Source organism: Siniperca chuatsi, linkage group LG19 (assembly GCF_020085105.1).
Source record: "Siniperca chuatsi isolate FFG_IHB_CAS linkage group LG19, ASM2008510v1, whole genome shotgun sequence".
In the NCBI taxonomy this organism is placed as follows: domain Eukaryota; kingdom Metazoa; phylum Chordata; class Actinopteri; order Centrarchiformes; family Sinipercidae; genus Siniperca; species Siniperca chuatsi.
This window is the reverse complement of record NC_058060.1, coordinates 15,728,601-15,751,258: the sequence shown is the minus strand read 5'-3', so window position 1 is coordinate 15,751,258 and position 22,658 is coordinate 15,728,601. Positions and strand designations below refer to the sequence as shown.

The following is a 22,658-nucleotide window of genomic DNA, read 5'->3' as shown; positions in this document are numbered from 1 at the left end:
TCCAGGCTTGAAATAATCCATCTATACACATACACAGCTCATGTATGCATGTGTATGTCTGAATGTTGCTGATGATGGGAAACACCATCAGATACTGGTGAATTAAAGTGTAAGTTATGTTTTCTGAGAGGAACCAAGCTGAGTGAACAGGATATTGGGAGATTTAGAGACAAAAAAGAGGTGCAACAGTGACACAGAAGGAGGATTAATCTGGAGAGAAAAACAGAGAACAAGATAAGGGATGATGGGAGAGCTGAGTAGGAAGGAGTAAAGCCAAAAAGGAAAGAAATGAACTGAAAGAAGGCTCAAATATGACTATATGAGGGGGGAAAAGGTAGCTGGATCGAGGATAGCTGCAGGAGGGGAGGAAAGGGGTCGGTCTTTCTAGACCATTAAGCCCTCTTATTTCTCTGAGAGGCATAAACACCTGCTCCCCTGACACTTTGTGCCATTGCGTTGACTCAGCCTCGTTCCACTGAGACTACTTATGATGATGACGCACCAGGTGTGCGTTTGTGCGTGCGTGCGTGCGTGCACACAGACGATGGATGTACACTGTGATGTGAGAGGAACCTCCAGGTCGAGATCATCATAAAGCAAACATCAATAATCCATAGCATTAATTTATGTTTTCCTTCTCAAAACTCAGGCAACTGAAATCAATATTTAATACAATGTCCAGACTTAAATAAATGCATATTTACAGGGTTGTAATGAGGACATAAACAAACTGAGGTTGAGATTCCATGGTGATCAGATGAAGTGGTTGCTCCTCTGTTCTTTAATTGAATTTGAATATGAATGAATTTAATTAAAGATGCATTTTATGGTGCAAATACTACACAGCTGTGCACATGTGCCTCTAGATTACATCCAGTCGTTCAGAGACAATAATAACAACCACTCATACTCTTACTGTCTATAGACCCCCAGAGGCTGCAACGTTCATTACATCCAGTATGAAGCAGCTCGACGGATCAAACATACTGATGATATTGCTGTGCATTTTTATCAGCAGTGAGGCTAACATAATGTTACGTTTGTCCTTAGATGCTGCTAGAGGAAAGGTTACAGGCTCATTACAATCAAAAGGCTTTATCCCTTTGGGAGGATGTATGTGCTCATCCAATAACATGGCAATCAGCTTTGCACATTAAAAGACATCCTGTGGGGCGCCCTGGTAGCCCAGTGGTTAAGGCACGTACCACATAACTGCAACGTCCACAGTTAGAATCCCGGCCGGGGGACCTTTGTTGCATGTCATACCCCTCTCTCTCCCCATGTTTCCTGTCTCTCTACTTGCTGTCAAATAAAGTTGCCCAAAAATGTTTCTTAAAAATAAAATAAAAAGACATCTTGTGCACAAAGTTGACATTTTAACCTGTAGGTGATGCAAGCTCATAGAGAGCTTACTGACTGTCTAGAATTATGTGGAAGAGGTTTGTCCTTGACATTGAAGTGAGATTATTTCAAACCCTTTCCAAAACAGATTGATTTGTTTCAAGAATTTTCAAGAAATGAGACTGAATGAGGCATATCGCTGCACTGGAATCAATAAAATGACATTTAATTCCATAAAATGAAAAAATTTGACTGTGCCTTATTTTAAGAGAAAGTGGTGGTAACGTTTTATTTTACGAGATCCACAATTTCAGTATAATATGCATATAAATTCCAAGACGTTTCCTAGAAAGAGCTATAATTTGTAATAATTATAGAGAATATACACTTCCAGTAATTATAATGTATTGCTTGCATAATCTAGACAGGCAGTCAGTGCACAGCAGGTCAGCTGAACATTACGTGAAAGCTTGTATGAAATGATCTTTTTCACAATACATGTCAGGCACACAGGTGCAGGGGCAAAGCACTCAGCCACCATCATAGAGTATCAGGTTCAGTCTTGGGTACTGACAGTGTTCATAGTCCGACTGGTTTGTTGGAACGCCTGCACAGAGAAGCTGGGCTCTGGGTCTTTAGTGTGAACCTCTGTGTGCATTACACCCTGAAGCTCCATGCCATCTAATGTAAAGAATTTTCCTTCAGATCTTTCTTTGTAGTCTGCTTTTGAGGTTAACCTTGAAACTGAGTCAGACTGAAAGATTATAATCCAGTTTAAACACATAAAAAATGTACATTTCATTGCTCATATAAAGCTAAAAAGTTTTTTTATACTAGTTTTAAGGTCATTAAGGTATTTTTTAATGGATAGATTTTTATGGTACTCTCAAGAAATTGGCAGATTTGCTTTGCTTCATACTAGCAAAGCCCACTTGATTACAAAATATTTTGCTTGTGTATAGTGGGGATTTTTGTGGTGCCATAAATTTAATAACAACTAACACATTAGATTTCTATCTGTCTTTTCTACAAGTGGAAATTCTGGCCTTATGGTGGCACAACGAAAGGTTCAGAAGTCCCTGAATAATACATTGGAATTTATCTTCAGGGGACCATGAATATCAAAAACAATTTAATTTAATTTCAATTTCTAGCCCAGCTCAAACTGACTTGACTTAAGTCAAGACCAAAATGTGACAAATCTATCTTGCTCTTGAGTTTACAGTCAGTGTAGTGGGAGAGCCTTGTGCCTTTTCTGTAAGACAGTTTGGGCAAAGTTTCACTTCAGCGTGTATGCTGTGCAGCTATATGCATATATGCCCGGATGGATACAAGCTTTATTTGATTATTTGCTACGTGACATGCATGAGTACAATGTGTGCATGTCTGTGCAAGCACAAACAGGTGCTATCCTTCTTGGTGTCTCTGCGCATTTATGAGTGCATGATGGAACATGTGTAAACAGGTCTAAGTGGGCTGGGAGGTTCAGAAATGAAGGAGCTCATCCATGAGTGAAAGGCAGAGGGAGGGTTTAGCTGCTGTGCTCACCCTGTTAGTTGGGGATGACACATCATAGGAAGGAAAAGATGAATGCGATGTAGCGTCTGCATGTTTATCAGCAGGTCTCAGAAGGAAGAGGATGCTTGCGTGAGTGATGGCTGCTCACTGTTTAATTACTTAGACGTGGTCGAACTCCTGTGTGTTTTTACACTTCAGCTTTTAATTTCTAAAGTATCTACTGCTTTGCACGTATGTGTATTAGTTGATGACTGAAAGTGCCACCACGTGAGTTCCCGCACAAATAGCAAGTCTCCTCCGGCTGCTTCCCTTTGTCTCAATGGATATGAGAGGCTTTGTACATTTCTGTGGGTGGACGAACAGATGTGATGGGCACTTGCAGTGTTTAGCAGTGGCTAATGATGATGGATAAAGATGTTGATTACAGACAGGGGTGGTTACACGCCTTGATTGACATTCCGTCTGTCCCTCTCTTCTTCTACCAATGCTTCCCACTTTATTCCTCCCACCAGTTTGTCAAAGCAGCATGGTAATCATGCTCCCCGCTCTGTCACTCCCTGACGTTTATACACATGCTGTCTTTACTGTTAATTTGATGCCATTTTGAGGATCAGGGGTTATGTGTGAGGAGGGAACCAATCCTGCAGTGGTGGGAAAATGAGTTCTAGCAATTTGACCGCGTAAGATGTAACACATAAAGTTCCATACTGGCTGGATATTTCATTCAGAAACAAATGCAAGTCCACTGTCATCCATCTCATTTTCGTGTGTACTATTATTATCATGTTGTGGAGGCAACCATATGTCCACACCATAGACTGTATATAAATGCTCTATATAAATCACTCTGGAAGTCCGTCTTTAGTTTGCTGAGCTATCAAAGCTTTCAGGAAAAAGTTATCTCCAAAATTAATGAATGGATGTCAGTCAAACAACTTTGATCTGCTCAGTGACGTTTAACAATTAACCAGTGCTAGCAAATGCTACAGTGGTGACTCAGGTGGCATTTGTGGTGGTGACAGACGACCTACCTCTGGTGGCCTGCATCGGTCCTCAGATAACAGAATTTGTTCAAATAACTTTTTCTTTGTTTAGCTATTCAGGAATCCTTTTGCATCTTCTTACATTTGCAGCTACTTTTTACACGCCTTGAGTTTAGGAGTAGCCGCCTTAATCAGCAGCATTTTTTAATACTGTGTTTTTACGGTTTGTATGGCTTTGGTTATTGACACCAAAATAAAGTGCTGCAGGAGCTGTCATGCAATGATTTTTATTCCCCCTTCCCCATTTAAAAATAATATGTGAACCAGATCCACTAAGTAAAGGCCAAAATTCTAGAGGAATATTTTGGCTATGGGTGACTACGCAAACTTATTGTAATACTGTAGGCAGATAATAACCCTGTAGAATGTAATTTTACAAATGTGATCATTGTGATTTGATAAAATAAGTAAGCTATAATACATCGGCCTTGGCTACTCTGTTGTAATGTGTCGCAAATTATCCTCTCTAACAGTGGGAAATAAAGATTTGTTTGACCATAGATAGTGACGAATTGTGACATTAAATGGTCTGATGTCTTAACTGGTATGGGAGTAGAGTGTTGAGGAAGCATGTTTATTAGGCTATGTATTAGTACCTTGTAGGCACACCAGGCTACAAGGGACATGTCAAGTAGCGACCAGATGTTAATTTTTATTTTATTTTGATAGTGCAGCCGAAGATAGACAGGAGAGGGGAAGAGATAGAGGGGATGACATGCAAGCAAAGGGCCACGGGCAGGAGCTACCGTGGCGTCCCTGACCTGATGTGGTTTGACTTTAGTTTACGGTAAATTTTTCTTTTAAGGAGCAATAAATGACCTTGTCAGAAAGTAAAAGGGTGTTAAATAAAGGCCAAAAAAATGTATTGTCCTCTGAGCTCTCAGTGTTTTGTCTGGCTATTATAAAGACTATGCACGATATAATATGGCATTAAATTTGTCTAATTACAGCCTGTGTTGTCTAATTAAGCTATCATAGGTCCATGTTGGTAGCATTAAATGTAGTGTCTAATTACAGCATAATTTGGTAGTAAGGATAGAATAGCGTCTAACTGTAGCATATCTTGGATTTGATATGGTATTGTATTTGATGTGTAATTAGACTATGATCTTGTAAAATGGTGTCTAATTGTGTATTAGGATCTCCTATTTTGGTTTCTAATTAAAGTATAATTCGGTATAATATTGTCTAATATAAGTATAGTATATTTTGGATCTAATACAGCATGCTGTTTCATAATTTAGGTATATGGTGTCTAATTAGGTGGTTGTTGACTGTTTAATAGAGAACATATTTCTAGTTTTTGTCTAATTCGTTACAAAGTATTAGTTATTAATTATTCTGTTTTATTAGTGTACCGTAAAATAAAGTGCAACCTCGTTTGTTAAATCCTTACAAAAACCAAAGTGTAAAAAAAAAAAAAAGAGAGAAAAAAACGAGCATTGCCTGGAAACCTCACCTCTCATCAACATGTTAATCCCAGGGCTGTAATCAGGACTTCAGAAATACTGACGTCAAGAGTCCAATTACCCCCAATGCAGCGAAGAAATTCTGCCCACATACCAAAAATAAAATCTCAATATAAAATCTTTTTTATTATTATTATGATATTTCCAATTTTATCTATTAGGTTATCTGTTCAATTATATTCTCTATACATCTCTTTATTACCCAACATGAAGGTATAAAGACTGTTTCTAAGCAATCAAGATGCCAAATGTATTTTTGTTGGCCTTGAAGTTGTCAAATTCAGACATATATTTAGTCCAAAAATACTGTAATCAGCCTATGAAATAACCACTGCCCACTGTGCATTAATTTTTCAAAAATTGTACAATATAATCTCCCTGCAGGTTGCTAAAACCCCACAAATTCACAGAAAACCTACAGAAGACATGACCTCAGTGCCCACATTACTACTCAGGCTAACATTAAGGTTAGCACAGATTTTTATGGAAGCCCATTTCTGCCAGGAAAAGAAAAAAAAATAGATGAAAATATTATGCATGCTAAAAATAAAAATACTCACAGTTAGTCAAAATTATGAGATATAGCAAGTACAAATTATGACTTAATAAGTAAAAATTACAAGATACTGACAGTGTTGTGCAAGTTCACACTTCACAAGAGCTAGCTCAAAGTTCAGTTCACACAGATTAAAATCCATTTTTTTCCTTTACAAAATGCTGTGAGTTTGACTTGGGTGGAGTAACTTTGCAGCTCTTGGCTCGTCTTACCCTTTGTTAATGATTTCTTGCGATCATCATTTACTCACAGATATTTCCCAAGACTGGTCGGATGCTTCAGCTCAATGCATTGTTTCAAAAATCTGTGACCCATCAGATTCTGTGACCCAAAACACTGGCATGCCAGATGCCGTAAAACACAGTGTGTGACCATCATTAACTGAACGACGCTCATGTTCACATTCATTAGTTGCAAACGGATACGTTCAGTTCACCGTTATAAAATAAATTTTTTATTTATAATCTCATAATTTTGATTTACTATCACATCCATTTGACTTAGTACCTCATAATTATGACTTGGTAAGTCAAAAAGTTGACTTTACCATATGCATTTTTTTATCATGCCTAGCTTTTCTTTTTTTTCCCCTTCTCTTGGCAGAAATTGATTAGATTTGACTTCCAACACAACGTACATTTTTCCCCATACACATATATCGGAGGCAATTTGGGGCTCGATGTCACCTCAAGGACACATGTGGACAGATGGAGCCAGGAATCAAACCACCAACCCGCTCTACATACTTAGTTACAGCTGTCATACATACATTTTTCTATGTATAATTCAAAACTTTATTTATGCCGTACTATAGGAGTTTTGATATCTTTAACCCTGCTTTGTTTCAGGGTTGTTCTGCATTGATTGGCCAGTTCACTCGCTATAGTTTGAGTGTTAAAACAAAATGTGACTGGACTTCTTTATCTTCAGCAGCAGTCTGGACACTTGGGTAGAATGCAAATTTCTATATGCTCCTGCACGGGCGATGAACGCTCTTTTGCAAACAAACCCTTGAAAGGTGTGAGTCTGCCCCCTATCTCCTTCATGTATCCCCAGCCGTACATATCTAGATAAGGAGTTAACAAGAGGAGGAATGGAGGCCTCAAGAGGAGAATGTTCTTCATGTGCTTCGTGACTAACATTCATAAGTAGCACTGAGGATTTGAGGTAACTATTTAGCATGATTAGATTTAATTAGTTCTAGATGGTTAGTGATGCAGAGTGTTGGTAAATAGAAGGAGAAAAGCGGACGTTTCAAAGGACTTTTCAAAGTGAATTACTTCAGAAAGACACATTTAAAATCAAGATAAATAGAATGAACTTGTTCTTTTTCTATCGAAGATGTGGACATAAAACAAGAACCGAAGAAACCTGTGGCGACTGTTCTGACATTTGTATGCTAAAGAAAAGATGCAGCGTGAAGACTCCAACTACAGTTCATTGTATATGCAGTGTGAACAGTCAATTCAGAATCCTGCACCGAGGAATTACCTGAGAAACCCCAGAGAAACCTTCACACAGTTTTCACAATTGCATGCATACACACACACACACACACTCAAAGGTTTGCATAGCCACCTCTACAGGGTGCTTCGTTTTCGATGTTTCTTTAGATCCTCTCCTGTGGAAAAGATTAAAGGGCAAACTCTGCTGCCCTAAGAATTACCATCACAATGTGGCTGCGTGATTCTTATCTGCAAGCCAGGTCTCCGCCAAGGAGCTACTTTTGGAGTTAATGAGCAGTAGGGGAAGCAGGAGACAAAGATAGAGGCAGAACAGCCCTACTATCACACCTATCAGGATTCATCTGAGGAACAATCTGCTCTCCCTTTTTACTGGGAGGCAGCTGAAGGGGTTAAACTCCCTCAATGCACAAGCTCCTGTATTTCCCCAGAGAAATTGTCAATTCTGGAGGAAATTATGCCAATTAAATGATTATTTTACCCAATCGGGAGCACATACTGTATCTTGCAAATTGTACTTAGTTGCAGATAAGCTATGCTCCTTAAATAGAGGCATACATTCAATAATGCATCAGGAGTTGTCATGCATAAGTAATGCATTCTATGGACGGTCACACCTTTCTCACTCTGGACCCTCAGCACCTGGGCTCCCCTTATTCTATCAATCTGTTGAGCAATTAAAGCGAGACCTCCCTATCACCTTGGCAGGGATGACGGGGAGCAACTTGCTATGTGAGTGGTTTATGAGAAAAATGTGCATTCACTCGTGTTAGGGTACTTGGGTGAGCTTGCATGTGAGGCAAGAGACAGAGCAGGAGAGATGGAGAAAGATGGTCACGTAAAGGCTTGGGGATTATATTTTCTTCCTAGAGAGGTCAAATGTACATGCAGCATATTCTATAATTACATCACATTTAGACCTACAGTATATTTCCATAATGGCTGCTAATGCCACACTTTGTTCTCATGCTCGTCATCCAGTTTAAGCAGGCTGCTGATGCTCTGACAAAGAATACTTCACCAGAGCTGGGAAGGGCAACGAAAAGTCATTCCTCTTTCCTCATTAGTGCTTATTCGGAAAGCTACCCACACTTCCAGAGTCAGAGTGTTTACTTCTAGTTTTTTTATCACACCCTCACAAGCACCTGGATGCAACCGGTTACCCAAATCAGCACATAGACACACACTCCATCTCTCTGTTTCCTGGTAGACCTCTCTGCTATCTACCCTGCTTGCTCCCCTGCTCCCTGTTTCCTCTCTCTGCTGGGTGAGATACTCTGCACATGTGACTCCTGCACTGAGCTACAGAGTCTGACAGCCATACTAAACTGGTTCCACTCACAGATGTTATTTTCTTTCCCATTTCTTGCCTTTTCTTGTGTCACCATTTCTTAATTGTCCCATCTCCAGCTCATTCTGCTTTGCAATCACATGTGTGCTTTGTCCGTGTGTCTCAGGCTTACATGTATTGGTTGTTTAGTGATGATGCACAGGTGGTTGTCACTGCAAGGCAATTTTGGACGCTCTGTAGCTGCATGCTTCTCCTGCAGTCAACATGTGGTTGGAATTGAGATGGGACGTAAAGGAATAGTTCAACATTTTGGGAAATATGCATATTTGCTTTCTTGCCGAGAGTTAGATGAGAAGATTGATACCGCTCTGATAATTGTACATTAAATATGAAGCTACATCCAACATCCAGTTGGCTTATTGTAAAGACTGGAAACTGGGGGAAACAGCTAGTCTGTCTCCAAAGGTAACCAGCACCTCTACCACAACTTGTCTAGATGACATGTTCACTTTAATGAGCGAACAAAGGGGGAAAAAAATGTGCTCTTTTTTTCTTATGCCTCACCAGGATTTTGTTACTTTTACGCAGGCTAGCTGTTTCCCCTTGCTTCCAGTCTTTATGCTAAGCTAAGCTAACCAGCTGCACAAATCTGCACAAAGTGTAAAAATGACAAGTTGAGGATTTTGGACAGAGCCAGGCTAGCTGTTTCCCCCCTGCTTCCAGTCTTCATGCTAAGCTGTAGCTTCATATATAACGTACAGAAATGAGAGAGGTATCGATCTTCTCACCTAACTCTCGGCAAGAAAGCGAATGAGCATATTTCCCATAATGCCTAACTATTCTTTTATGTGTACGACTGTTTTGTGCTACTTAATTTGAAACACTTGTTCTTTTTCCCACTTTAATCTATCAACTTCTTTAACTCAGTGTCCTTTCTTTTCTGTTGCCCAAGGCCCCGTCTACTTCTCATACTGTACCAATTACCTTTTTGTCTCTCACACCTTCCCTTTCTTTTATATTCTGCTTTCCCCACCACCATAATCCACTCTCACTCGTCCATCTGCAGGCCACTGCTGTCTGTTAATCCAGTGAAACTTGTTAATTAAATCTGCAGATTGAAAGACCCCGGGGAACAATGTTTAATCGATGAGCACCAATACATGACTCTCATTCCACAATGATTGTCCAATCCTTGTCCCAATTAAGATGGTGTGTGTGCGCACTTGTACAATTACAAAGAAATCCATCTAAACAGTACAAGAGCAATCTTAATCAATCACTAAATTAAATGCTAACAATCCCAGTCACAGAAAGTAAATTGTTTCTCTACTGCACAACGCCTCTTTTTTTAATCTTTTTTTTACTTTTGTCTTTACCCCATTTCCCTTGGGCTCTGTTCTCCCTGGTTCTCTTCACCTCTTTTGGTGTTGATCTGTCAGCTAAATCAGGAAAGACGGTGCTTCAACTGGAGACTTAATGAGTACCTGATGTGTAGCGGAGGAGGTTTCCTCTAACCAGCGGCTGTCATCTCAGTCCCAAAGCTAGAACGACGTCACTGGAGATTCACAAGGAACAGAACAGAGGTTACATGCAAATTAGGTTAGAACTGTGTCTAACCATGTACAAATGAAGACAAATATTCATGCACGAAGTGTGGCACGAACACATGTGCACTCTGTAGTCAGATGGAGGGATGCCTGGCTTTTCTTCAGCTGCAGGCAGTATCCTGTTTCGCCCAGCTGTTCTTTTGCCCCTGCAGCTAACTCTGTGTCTGACCTCCTCATCTCCACAAACAACAACCCGACCCAGCTGGCTCAAACATCAGCAGCACCCACAACAATACTGAAATGCAAAGTCACAGAGAAAACATGGCCGTGAATCATCACAGACACAACAATCTCTCTTAAAATAGCCAAAATAGTCCTAAAGCACCTGCAAAGAAGTCATCAGTGACCAACCACGACTTTTACACTTTCATAGGTGAACTTCAGTGGCTGTTTCATAAAAATATGCTAGACGGTTTTATTCATAGATTTAGTTGTGTAAGTTAGACAGCTGCACGATAATAAATTTTAAGCCTAAAACGCTAGCCACCTGATCTGGAGAGAGCTGTATTTCCACAGTAACAATCAGTTAGTAACTACTATAAAAGTAGTAGTAGATTAAGAATCTACAGTCATGCTGGCTCCTCTATGAGGCCGTACTTAGGCACAGCAGTGCTTTGAGCTTTGTGCTTTGAGCATGTTAAAATGCTGATGTTTATCAGGTAATTTAGTTAGTTAGCATACCTAACATTTGATAATTAGCACTAAAAAACAAAGTACTGTATTGGACAAATTAAAATTTTGACCTGATTGTGGCGCTAGATGAAAAGTCAGGGGATCACCAAAGTCAGTAGTATTCATCCTCTGGGGACCATGAATGTCTGTACCAAATTTTATGGTAATCCAACAAACAGTTTCATTTCAGTCTGGACCGACGTGGTGGACCAACCAACCATCACTGCCATCTCTAAAGCCACATTGCTAGCATGGCAAAAGAAAAAAATAAGAATGCAGTAATAATAACAATGCAAAGAAATCAGAAATCTATTGAGAATACACCTACAGTTAAACTCGTGGAAGACACAGCGGAGAGCTGGCATGTCAGATTTTGTGTATTATATCAAAACCCCACACCAGCTTTGATTAGACTTTGAATAGGATTGTGTCATCATTTCAGGATGTCTTATTTGGAGGTTCTGAAAATGTAGCAATTATTCTGTAGCGATTATTGCATTATTTATCCAAAGGAGTATAAATAATGCAGATTCAGGCTCCCTTGTGTACTTGTGCTGAAGAGACATAAGATGTTACGACAGCAAGAAGGCTAAAGCCACCAGTATCCAACAGGCATGTGGCCTTAGGGACCAACAGTTTGAAATGATAATGTTCTGCTCCTGTTTCAGCTCCTGTACTTTGAGCTATAACCATTTCCTGTTTTTTTCCCCCTTGTGACAATAAGTATTTTGTGCATTTCTTTGTGCACATTTTGTCTGCATCTTTTGTATTTTGTTTGAAAAAATGTAGCAATTTCTTACTCTTTTAATCTATCCAAACTGAAGTCTGATTTTATTTTGTAAGTAGATTAATGTATATGGAACTAAATCATTACACCTATTAATAAGCCTTCTATGGCAATACCTCTGTAAAGCATTATAAGCAACCTCAAATAATCCTGGAAGTAAACAATTTAATTGTGACACTATGTAATTTTACTGTATGCACATGCATGCATACAGTAAATTACATAGAGTCACAAACATCAACTCAGTAGTGTAATGATGCTTAAAGTAGGTGGAATACTGTTGACTGGACATGGGTTTACTACAGCCCCATCTTATGCATTTCAAATCACTTTGGGTGTATAGATGGATGTACTTGAAAAACAGATACAAATATCCCAGTTTACATTTGTACACTCTCAGTTGCCCTACTGATCACACTGCTGGTGTCATTTCTTTGCTTTTTCTCCACAAGTGGAGGTGAGTAACTGAGGCAAGCTCAAGACTTGTGTCTGTGGTGTGAAGAGGTGAACAACAGCAGAGATTTGTGTCTACGTGTGGCTGCCTGACAGCCTTTTCATCAACGACATCGAAACACTGGACTAATGCCAGAGTTTCTATGAGAGTTTCGGCTCCATCATTCACAGAAACGCACACTCCCTTCAGCCCGGAGCAATGAGGCGAAGGACTCTGCTCACAGATTGTAAAGAGCAAAGAGAGTAAGGAAGGTTTAGGGCGAGAGAGGGGATGACATTTTACATATGTCCTATTAGGTGAATACATAGTATCCATAACTGAGCCATGTCAGTGTATCTATCACAGTGGCGGCAAAAAACTGATTTTCAGAGAACTTCGAGACATTGAATCAGCCTGTGTGTTTACAGCGTTAATAAATGAACAATGTGGCCAGATGTTGGTCTCATGTAATTTAGGTTGGAATGACAGTAGCACCAATGATTTCTTGATGTCAGCTACAATTTAAAATGCGCTGCGTATGTTGAATCCCTTTGAATCCCACAGACATAGTTAAGACATAGTTAGGGTCCTTCATGTAAGTGTAACAATTTATAATCATGCAGACAACATTCACAAATTGTTAGAATCTGCTCATCTCACTTTTTTCAGATAGTAAGATGTTTTATGTCTATAGCGTGAGCAAGTTCTCTGGCCAGCTCACTAAAAGTTTTGTATGACGGCAGCAGTATGCTAATAAAATGAGATCTCTCAACATGCTCTCTGCAATCCAGTCATTTTCTGAGCGTAGACATAAAGCACAAATGAGAATCAGCTCAACTTCTTTTAAAAGATTTGGCTTGTATGGCTGCTAGTTATCATGTTCAGAACAGCATAAGCCAAGGCCTGCGGCAGCTGCTTATTTGCATGTGCATAGACCTGGGCACAGATCCCGGGGGGGTCGGAATACTTTATGTAATTGAAAATATATATTTAATAGAAGCCAACTCCACTTTTGAAATAATTCACACATAAACACAACACTTTTTAAAGGTTTTTTTTGTCCCCCCTATGTATCCTGCTCAGTGGTCTGAACCGTGGCATATACTAAACTGAGTGGGAATTTGGTAAATTAAGTTAATGGTTTACTTCATTCTGATACCTTTGCTTGCTAATGTACTACGTTTCCCAGATTCCATCTCTGTAGCAAGTGAGTTGCGTCTTCTGTGAGTGAGTCTAGTGGCTGGTGACTGCTAGGAACATAAGCTAGTCCTGTGACAGATGCCTTGTAAGTAATTTTGTTCAAACAAAGATAGTCTACCCATCAACAGAATAAAAGGTTAAAAAATGTAACCAGACTGTGTTCACAGCCTCAAGTGAATTAACTTATCCCCAGACAGATCCATATTTAGAGGTAGCTAGCTAGCTAGTTTAGCTAGCTTGCTAGCTAATGTTACATTGATCATACCCGTAAAACTTCTTCAGAAAATTCCATGTTTGTTGTAATGAGATCTGCGCCCTTGTGCATAGACTGGAATTCTCAATAAGAGAGTAAATGTGCTTTCAATGATTTCTCAAGGAAGTATTATTTGTAAAAAATCCATTATTAACAAAAAATTATTCATTGTAGAGTGTTTTTTGTTTTCTAAATTGAATCCAGAATAGATATTTAAAAGGAAAAATCTGCTTAAAACCACCACTATTTGCAGTGAGTCCATTCTGAGCAACGGATATGTGATGTGACTTAAAACTCGACAAGCAAATCTGCTCTTGATGTTCCTTCAAATCCAGATGAACTTATCATTCTCTGCTAATGGCAAGAATAAAGAAGACCTTGTGTGTAAGAGCAGGAACAATCTGATTTTTCTGCACGCTCTTCATTTCTCACACTTATAAATTCACTTTCTATACTGGTCTCCTGCTCCCTGAAAGGCTTCTGTCGACTGTCATTCCTTTATCATCCCCTCATTCCTACATGTACTTACTTCTTTTCATACCCCATCCAAAGCGTTGTGAATACGCAGCTAGTCCTGCAAAATAGATCAAATTAAATGTTCCACAGCTTTTCAGAGAAAAAAACACTACTATACAGTATCTTAATGTTTGTACCATTAAGAAATTATCCTACACACATGCCACAAAGAAGCTACTGCAACATTTGGCAGTCCTCGCAGTTTGTGCCTTGGAGGCAAAGAAGCCTCCGCTGATGCCTCACTTCATCACTATAAGGAACAACCAAACCCCTCTGAGAAAGCGATCGTTATTTAATCAAGGCTCTGCATGTACGCCCATCAAGATGTTGAGTCAGGCTCTTGAGAACAAAACCCTCTAAGCTGTCATTACAATCAAATTCTATTGATTCCAGCCTGATTGACGGTGATGTCACTGTTGATGTTTGGCATCAAAAAAATGGTAAAAATGCCAAAACATAAGGACATTTGTTTACACTTTTGTGGCCTTAATACCCATTTTTCTTCATCCAACCACTTAAAAATCTGTATTAGAATTCTTAATATACAAATGAGACCATATTGCTTTTTAAATGAATGAATAATTAATTTAGAAATAACAATAAACCATCCTGAATTATGGTTGGTGTGTATATTAATAGATAATTTGCATGGAAATCCATGTTAGCAGTTTGATTGATGGCAGGGTGATCATCGCCATCAGTAAGGCTTCCTTTACCTCAAGTTGTTTTCCTTTTTCAAACAAGCGCCACATAAGCTATAAACAGTAGAACAAAAAATAGAACTGTTTTGAAGTTGTGTTACAAATTAACCCCCAGGATCCTTAAGGAAATCTCATAAACAATTCCCTCATTATATCCCACTGTATCATGCCATTAGGAGAAGATCAATAATCACTCATTGTATGAGAGGGTTTTCAAACTAGTGCCTATCCAGAAATACTGTAGAAAGGCATCCTTGGAAATACCTTTAGCTGTAAACACTTCAAATACAGCAAATCACTTCAGGCGTATTCCCTGCACTAGTGAGAAATGTTCTCCTACAAGCTGCTTCAGATAAACTTTAATGTTTTACACTCCTTTCCTTTATGTATCTCTTCTTCCTTCCATTTCAGCAAACAGCCCAGACCTGAAATTGCACTGAATTAGGCGTTCATTCCCCATTTTCCCACACTCATCAGTAAAGGTCAAATTTTACGTGGCCTTTTCATCCGTCCGCTGTGCTACTAAACTGAACACAGCTAACCTTTCGTTCAACTTCCTGTGACCTCTAGGGCAGAGGAGCAATACAAATAAAAAGTCTGCTTTAGTGAAACACAGACACTACACAAGTAAAAGCTCATCTGACCTTCTGTAACATTTAGTGTTCTTTGAATAAACTCTTAATTAACTAAAGATTTAAGGCATAATTTCCAAATTACTTTTATCCAGACAAAGAGAGCAATTAAGTTCTCTACGGATTTTAGATCCCTGGAGAGCTGAGAGCTGTTACTACAACGCACAATAATCATGCATTTAGGAAGTGAATCAATGTACAGACAGATCCTTACTTCCACAATTTAAAGGTGCCAAAAATGAAAAATGCTTATTACCCTTGTGTCTCTGGGTGTATTGTTCTGCTATCGAGTGGTATGACGAATACATGTCAGAAAAAGCTTTTTTTATATTGTCTGAAAATCCCAGCCATTTTTCTTACTGTGGAGAGCCTTTTTGCTGACTCAGAGGCAAATAAACAAACACTTCTTCCAGTAAAATATGATTTTAGGCCAACCCAGCCAACCTCTCCACTCGAAAAAAACCTGTAGGTTTTTTTCCTTAGTCTAGCAGTATATTTCATCACTCAATGTTGACATCAATAAACCCAATACCTGATAGTTTTGAAACATTTCCTGTTTCAGTCAAGAGCTTTAATCCAATGTATACTTCCTCCTTTTTCCTTCACTGATTTTGCACAAAAACTGCACTGCAGTCTAGCCAAAATTCAGGCACAGCCAACCCGCAAAACACCATCGCTTACAAATGTTTAGCAAAGTCAGAGGACTTGTTGCAGCACATGTATTTTTGGTTGTACTAATTTAAATATAACTCCATATTTCCTTCATGTTTTGAGGAACCTTGAGTCGTGTCTGCTCTCACCACCTCGCAAGCACATCTGGTGTGTACACAAATAAACAAATACACCTGGCACTGCAGTCAGCATACTGGTGCCAGAAAACAAATATGTATGTGTAATATTTCAAACCTATTCCAGTGAACCTACAAGAAAATAAAGAGAATTTGTACAGTATAAGATTGCAATAATGGAGCATTATATGCAGAAAAAGCCTGCACATAGTGTTGGAATGTCCTCCAAACATTATGATACTGTATGTGTGATTACAAGGTGGACATAAATCATTTATAGATGTGCACAGACCCAGAAAACATATGGACAGTATTTTACACACTTTCACAAAAGGAAAACTCTTCTGCCTTTATTAGTTTTACATCACATCCCATTAAATTTTACACGACACCAGGGCAGAAGGTCATGAGGTATGTTAACCAATAAGTTTGGAGAATTCATGTATTATGACCTTCTCTCTATATTTCAGTAGCGTACTTAAACTACACTTATATGTTATGATGCACAAAGTCGCAGCCCTGATAAAATATTCACACAGGGCGTCCGACGGAAGGAGCAGGTTCCTGCTGGTTTAGAACATTGTCAGCTGATTTATGTGTGTAAATGAATCATGAAATACATCAGGGAGGTAAAGGCATTTGGCCTCCTGTTTAGTGAGCAATCATTTATAGCCAGAAGACTGGCGAGAATCACAGCTGCTCCTCGCTGGTGGTCAAGGGTTACCATGGGGACTGAGGAGAGGGTCAGGAGCTACCGAGGAAGTCGTCGCATTGCCAGTTTATGGTTTCCTGGTCATTTCTGATTGGGTGAAATATAGGAAGAGAACCTGTAAGGTAAGCTGACAGTATAATGTTATATTGTGCCTGAGTGTAGTTAAGAGCAAGCCGCTTGAACGGATACAACAGGAGACAACAGGCCCCCCACCTGTCCTACATAGGAGCAAGACACCCCAGCTGAAAGAGACGCAAAATAACTACAAAGAGACGCAATTTCCTTTCCTTTTTGCAAAAACGTTTTGCACATCTTTGTAGTCATTTTGCATCTCGTTTTGTGTCTTTGTGGTCGATTAGTGTCTCTTTGAGTATCTTTGTAGTTTTGTAGATATTTTGCATCTCTTTTCAGTTGTTTTGTGTGTCTTTGTAGTCATTTGATTGAATTTCCAACAAGAAATGTTAAGAATCACAAACAGAAGATCCCCAAGGGTTCAGGTGTCCCCCAGGCTTGTGCCCAATAGGCCTGTTGAGTAATCCAACCATGGCTGCAGCTACTGTGACACCTTGTCGATTCAATGATTTAAGATTCCAACACATCAGGAACACTTGCCCCTCAAAGTGACAAATACTGGCACTTTCTCACTCCTATAAAGACTCTGGATTCTTTGCTCTGACAACACAATCCTTCACTGATAAAAACCCTTGTCCGGGCATCATTTCCTCCACGATAACACCGCTGCACCTCACACCGCTGGCTTTATGAGACTTTCTGTTGTTTTGAAGGATCAGCTAAGCTCATTCATTTTCATGTTGTGCTGCCACTACAGCAGATAACAATTCAGCTGCCATGTGAAGTGTGAGATAAATGTGAGGCTCGGAGTGTGGAGAAACAGAAAAGAAACTTGTAGTAATCCAGCTGAACATCGCTCTCCATCTGTATAATTGGTTGAAAATGAGCTATGAGGGCCACCTGCTGACTGTGTCATTCAGAGCTCTTTTACATGGAAATTGTGCCCAATGCCACTCGGTCGAGTAGAGAAAGAAGCACACACAGAATAACCATCAGCTCCAGTCCACCACTCAAAAATGTTAAACTCCTAGATGGAAATGAACTCTATAGAGAATCAGACAAAGTCTTAAGTGGTATTCTGGGCACATTTTCTTTATCATATAAGCTCTGCTTTCAGTTTATCTAGCACAACAGTATACAGTGGTGTGAAAAAGTGTTTGCCCCCTTCCTGATTTCTTATTTTTTTGCATGTTTGTCACACTTAAATGTTTCAGATCATCAAACAAATTTAAATATTAGTCACGATATTAGTCAAGATAACACAAGTAAACACAAAATGCAGTTTTTAAATGAAGGTTGTTATTATTAAGGTAAAACAAAATCCAAACCTACATGGCCCTGTGGATTTTGTTTTCCCTTAATAATAACAACCTTCATAAGAAAAAATAAGGAATCAGGAAGGGGGCAAACACTTTTTCACACCACAAGTGCATTAAGGAAATGAATTCCCACAATGTTAAAGGTATTTCCATAACTTTGAAATAATAGTTATTATACACTATACTATTATATACTTGCAAACTGAACTGGTGTCCTGTGTGGCACTGCAAATAAAACTCACACCATTTCAGACAGGAGCCACACCTGTCAGGGTGTTATGGTGAATTAATTTAAGATGATCTATATAGTCTGGTTATTTTCTTGACTTAGCATAGTTGACAAAATGTCCTCGTATGAGCTGGAATGAGCAAATTGCCCTGAATGGAAGCGTTTCTTAAGAAAACTTGAATGTTTTAGCATATTTTGAACTCTGGTGTATCTTATATGCTCTAAATTCAAATACTGTTCACATTCTTATACCCTTATGTTTCTAGCTGGGGTGTGTTTAACCCCCCATCTGCGTTGTGCTTATTTATATTCTATTTCATTGTGCTGTATCTCATTATTATTGCAATCACTTATGTCCCCCTTTCTATTATAGTTGAAGGTCACAATCTTGATAAACATGTCAAAATGAATAATCGGATGGAGTCCGGTAGTCTAAACTTATTAGGAGCAATTTAACTCAATAGTCATTAGCAAAAACTTCAAAGAGACCTAATTATTGCAATAACCAGACTGAAAACTTTTTGACCAGTGCATACTTACATATAAAGGGTAGATTTACTGAGCATGCTTTTTATACTAATTTTTGTCAGATCACACAAGGAAACATTAGTTTGTGTTAGCTGCTGAACACCTCCACAGAAAAAGTTATCCAGGAAAAGGAGGGCAATATCCATTCACTACCTAATCTGTTTTCACTAGCTAATCTGGGGGATTGACTTTACAACCTTATCCGCACTGGCTTCTGTCCACTGCCATCCCATTAAACCTTAAAATAACCATGGTCTAGAGCTTGTTTTAGCTTTCACCCATTTTCCCCACAGGCATTGATAGAGTTTCATTTTTCATCTTTCCCAACCCATTTTATGCCTAAAAGTATTTATGCACAGCTCCCACCTATTGACGACAGCAAATCCTCCAACCTACTTCTTTATAATGCTCAATGCTGTTAAAGTAACCCACAAGTACGACAGACAAGCCCATTGCTGTTCCATAAATCTGTCACACTCTCCTCTGTGTCCCCTGTCCCCAACAAACATCTGTACGGTCTGGCAGTCAATTATATCTCATCACCTTCAAAAAGCCTCCCTCCATCGCTGCATGGGAGGCAGTAGAGACCCATATCTTTATCTGATCTTTATCCTTCCTCAGCAGCAGGAATGGTGGAGCTGTCAGCTCAAACCTTCAGTTAACCTCCCTGGAAACCCACAAAGGAGACAACCACATCTGCATGATGAGAGCGGTGTGGACGTGTTTAATGCAAACATAATCTCATCATACTGTACATGCTGGTTAGTCAGTGGGTTTGAAAACTTCATGTGTGTGAGAAGCTCATCCTATTGAGGTATCCAAATGAAACATTAAAAATATTCATGGAGCACATGAACAAATGACAAATGCTTGATGAAGACAGACTAATAAAGTATGAAATGACAAAGCCTCAAGGAAATCTTATTATACACCTGGATTTTCAATGTATAACAGGCAAAAAGCGGAATCTATTTTGGTCATTTTTTACAGTCACCAAAGTTGGTTCTCCTTCTAGTCTATGTTGCTATGTCAATGAGGCCTGCCGATGTTAGTCATCCACTGACCTGTAATCAGATTACAACAGGAGGCACACAGGATGTCATAGTCGATAGTCCACCACCATCCACTCTCACTTTTCTTTCTTTATGCAGAGTCCTCCTGATCTCCTATCCAGCTCCTTTCCCTCTTCAGCCACCTATCTCTGACTCTGTCTCCTGTCTATCAGCTCAGATCAATACATGAGTTTATGGGAGCGGTCCTCCTGATGTGAAACCAGGACACACATCAAACAGCTGTCTTTATCTGCTCTGTCCTCATTTCATCCTCCTCTTTTAAAACGTGCTTGAGAGACATGACTTTAGCAACATATGGAGTGACTCAGTCTCAAGGTCTCTGCAGTGTCAGTTCATCCTCTGATTGGACTGGGAAGAGCAAGACAGAGCTTTGATTGCCTTTGGCCAAGTCAGTCCAGTGACCCTCTAGAGGAAAATATCAATTCCTCTCCTATCTCCCTGATTTATGCATCTTAGTCCTTTCTTTCTGTCTGCCCACCTTTCTCCCTAAGTACCCGTCTCTTGAGGAGGTCCAGTTTATCGTTGGCCAGAGCTTCTCTCAGGGCGTCGAAGAAGCTGTGATAGTGGGCTGTGTTGTGGATCATGAGCAGGACTCCAGCCAGCAGCTCATTGGTCACCAGCAGGTGGTGCAGGTACGCCCTCTGGTGGTTCTTACAGCAGTAGCAGCCACACCCATCAACCAGGGGCCTGAAGTCATCCTGATACCTGGATTAAAGTTCAAAGAAAGTTTGAGTTTAAGTAGAATTCATGAACAAGCACCCTAAATGTAAATCATGTGTTCACCAATATATGAAAGCAAAGATTCTGCAAGCACAGCTGCTTATAAATCCCTTTGGGGTTGTATCATAGCTACCACTAACCTCTTGTCTTTGAGATTGATCTCAAAGGATGTCATCTGTGTTTGATCATCAAGATTAAGACCTCCATTCTGTTGCGTCTCCCCCGCTGTGTCCCTCTCTTCATCCAGCTCCAGCACTGCCAAAATATACATACATTTAATTAATCCCAGCACACCACAATCTATGCACACCATAATCTCATCCTTCAGTGGAAAATACATCCCTATATATAGAACCACAGCGCTCTATCAGCCCGGCGGCGGAAAAAAAATGTGAACACATACTGTAGCATGACCCCTGTTAACCATTGCTGTGTCCTATCCTATTCTCTCCGCCATTATAATATAATCACTTACTGGCTATGTTCTGACTACCAGCACTTGTCAAACACAGATGGGTGTTCACTGCAAGGTGACTTCACTTAATTTAATGGGAATGGAGAAAAGTAACCATCAAGAGGCATCTTGTGTCTCTTTCTTGTTTGTTTGCAGTTGGTTTGTAGTTGTTTTGTATCTCTTTGTAGGGTACACCAAACTATCTGGCTAGTTACAGACACAGGGGATGTGGTGAAGGTGAAAAATACAGGGAGGAGGGAGGGAGAAAAAGGAAGAAAGTGGTCCATAGCAATGCATATGATTTAAGATAGAGATTAAAAGGCAACAATAGAGCAAAATGGGTTTAGCACAAACGGGTGAAGCAGAGGGCAACAAAGTGTATAAACAAACAAAGTGTGTGTGTGTGTGGGGGGTGAAGTTGAGAAAAAAGGACCTTGAAGTTACTAAACATTGTCACAGACCTTACATAAATTAACCAAAACAAAACATTTTGGATACTGCACTCGATGTTTGGACATCTAAAGGCTGCAGGGAAGACACACACGCAAACAAAATGTGTTCTTGTTTCAACTTTTTTTTACCATTAATCTTTAATGAAATCCATTTAAATATGGGATTTAAAAAGGTAGTTCAACCGCATCAAATCATGTGAATTCCACTGGAGTCAGAGGCACTTTTTTTTCTGACCTATTTTGCGTCAAGTCCCACTCTACTGTGCTGTGATTGGCTAGCTTGTTACTTTGACGTGTCCTTGTGATTGGATGCTAGCTCCATGGGTTTTTCTGTCAAATTTTCGGCAAGTCCCACTAGCAACTGAGGTTGACGATAATGGAATAATAATAATACAAAAATAAATACATTTTAAATCCTTATATCTACAGAGGGGATGCAACTAAATTTAACACCTTGTTCATATAACATTTGCTTCTCAGCAAATCATGTATTCATAACCACAACTTTATTCAATGAACATATTACACTCAGTCTTGAACCATGTGTTACCATCAAGAAAAACAAGGGGTTAGAGAACTGTGTAAAATAACATAATAGGTTAAATTATTTAAAATTAAAGCATTTCAGTTAAACTAACGTTTGTTATTTTATCTAGGAAAAAAGCTGTCCTTATTATCTTAACTTATTATCAGAAGTATTAGCGTCAGTGTGGTAAATTAACTAATCAGATCTTTAGAAAATGAATGCAGTAAGTCACAGGTGAGGGAGCCCCTAGGATCATCCTAGGGGCAGAGCTGCCCTCACAGCTAGCATCCAATCACAAGGATG

General features: G+C 39.4%; 1 protein-coding gene across 6 annotated transcripts in view; it reads right to left on the bottom strand.

Annotated features, from left to right (window-relative positions):
* The window catches only part of qtrt2 (queuine tRNA-ribosyltransferase accessory subunit 2), a 66,203-nt gene that overhangs the window by 33,889 nt on the left and 9,656 nt on the right, over positions 1-22,658 (bottom strand). For 2 of the 6 annotated variants that reach the window (XM_044175751.1, XM_044175750.1), the window contains exons 7-9: positions 21,064-21,178; positions 20,682-20,908; positions 10,166-10,236 (exon numbers count right to left, since the gene is read on the bottom strand). In XM_044175751.1, the coding sequence (XP_044031686.1) occupies positions 10,223-10,236; positions 20,682-20,908; positions 21,064-21,178 (356 nt within the window). In that variant the 3' untranslated portion in view covers positions 10,166-10,222. Of the gene's footprint in view, positions 1-10,165; positions 10,237-16,593; positions 17,070-18,426; positions 19,798-19,829; positions 20,909-21,063; positions 21,179-22,658 lie in introns of those variants that run through there. The other 4 variants (XM_044175748.1, XM_044175749.1, XM_044175747.1 and 1 more) reach the window with 4 other exon arrangements.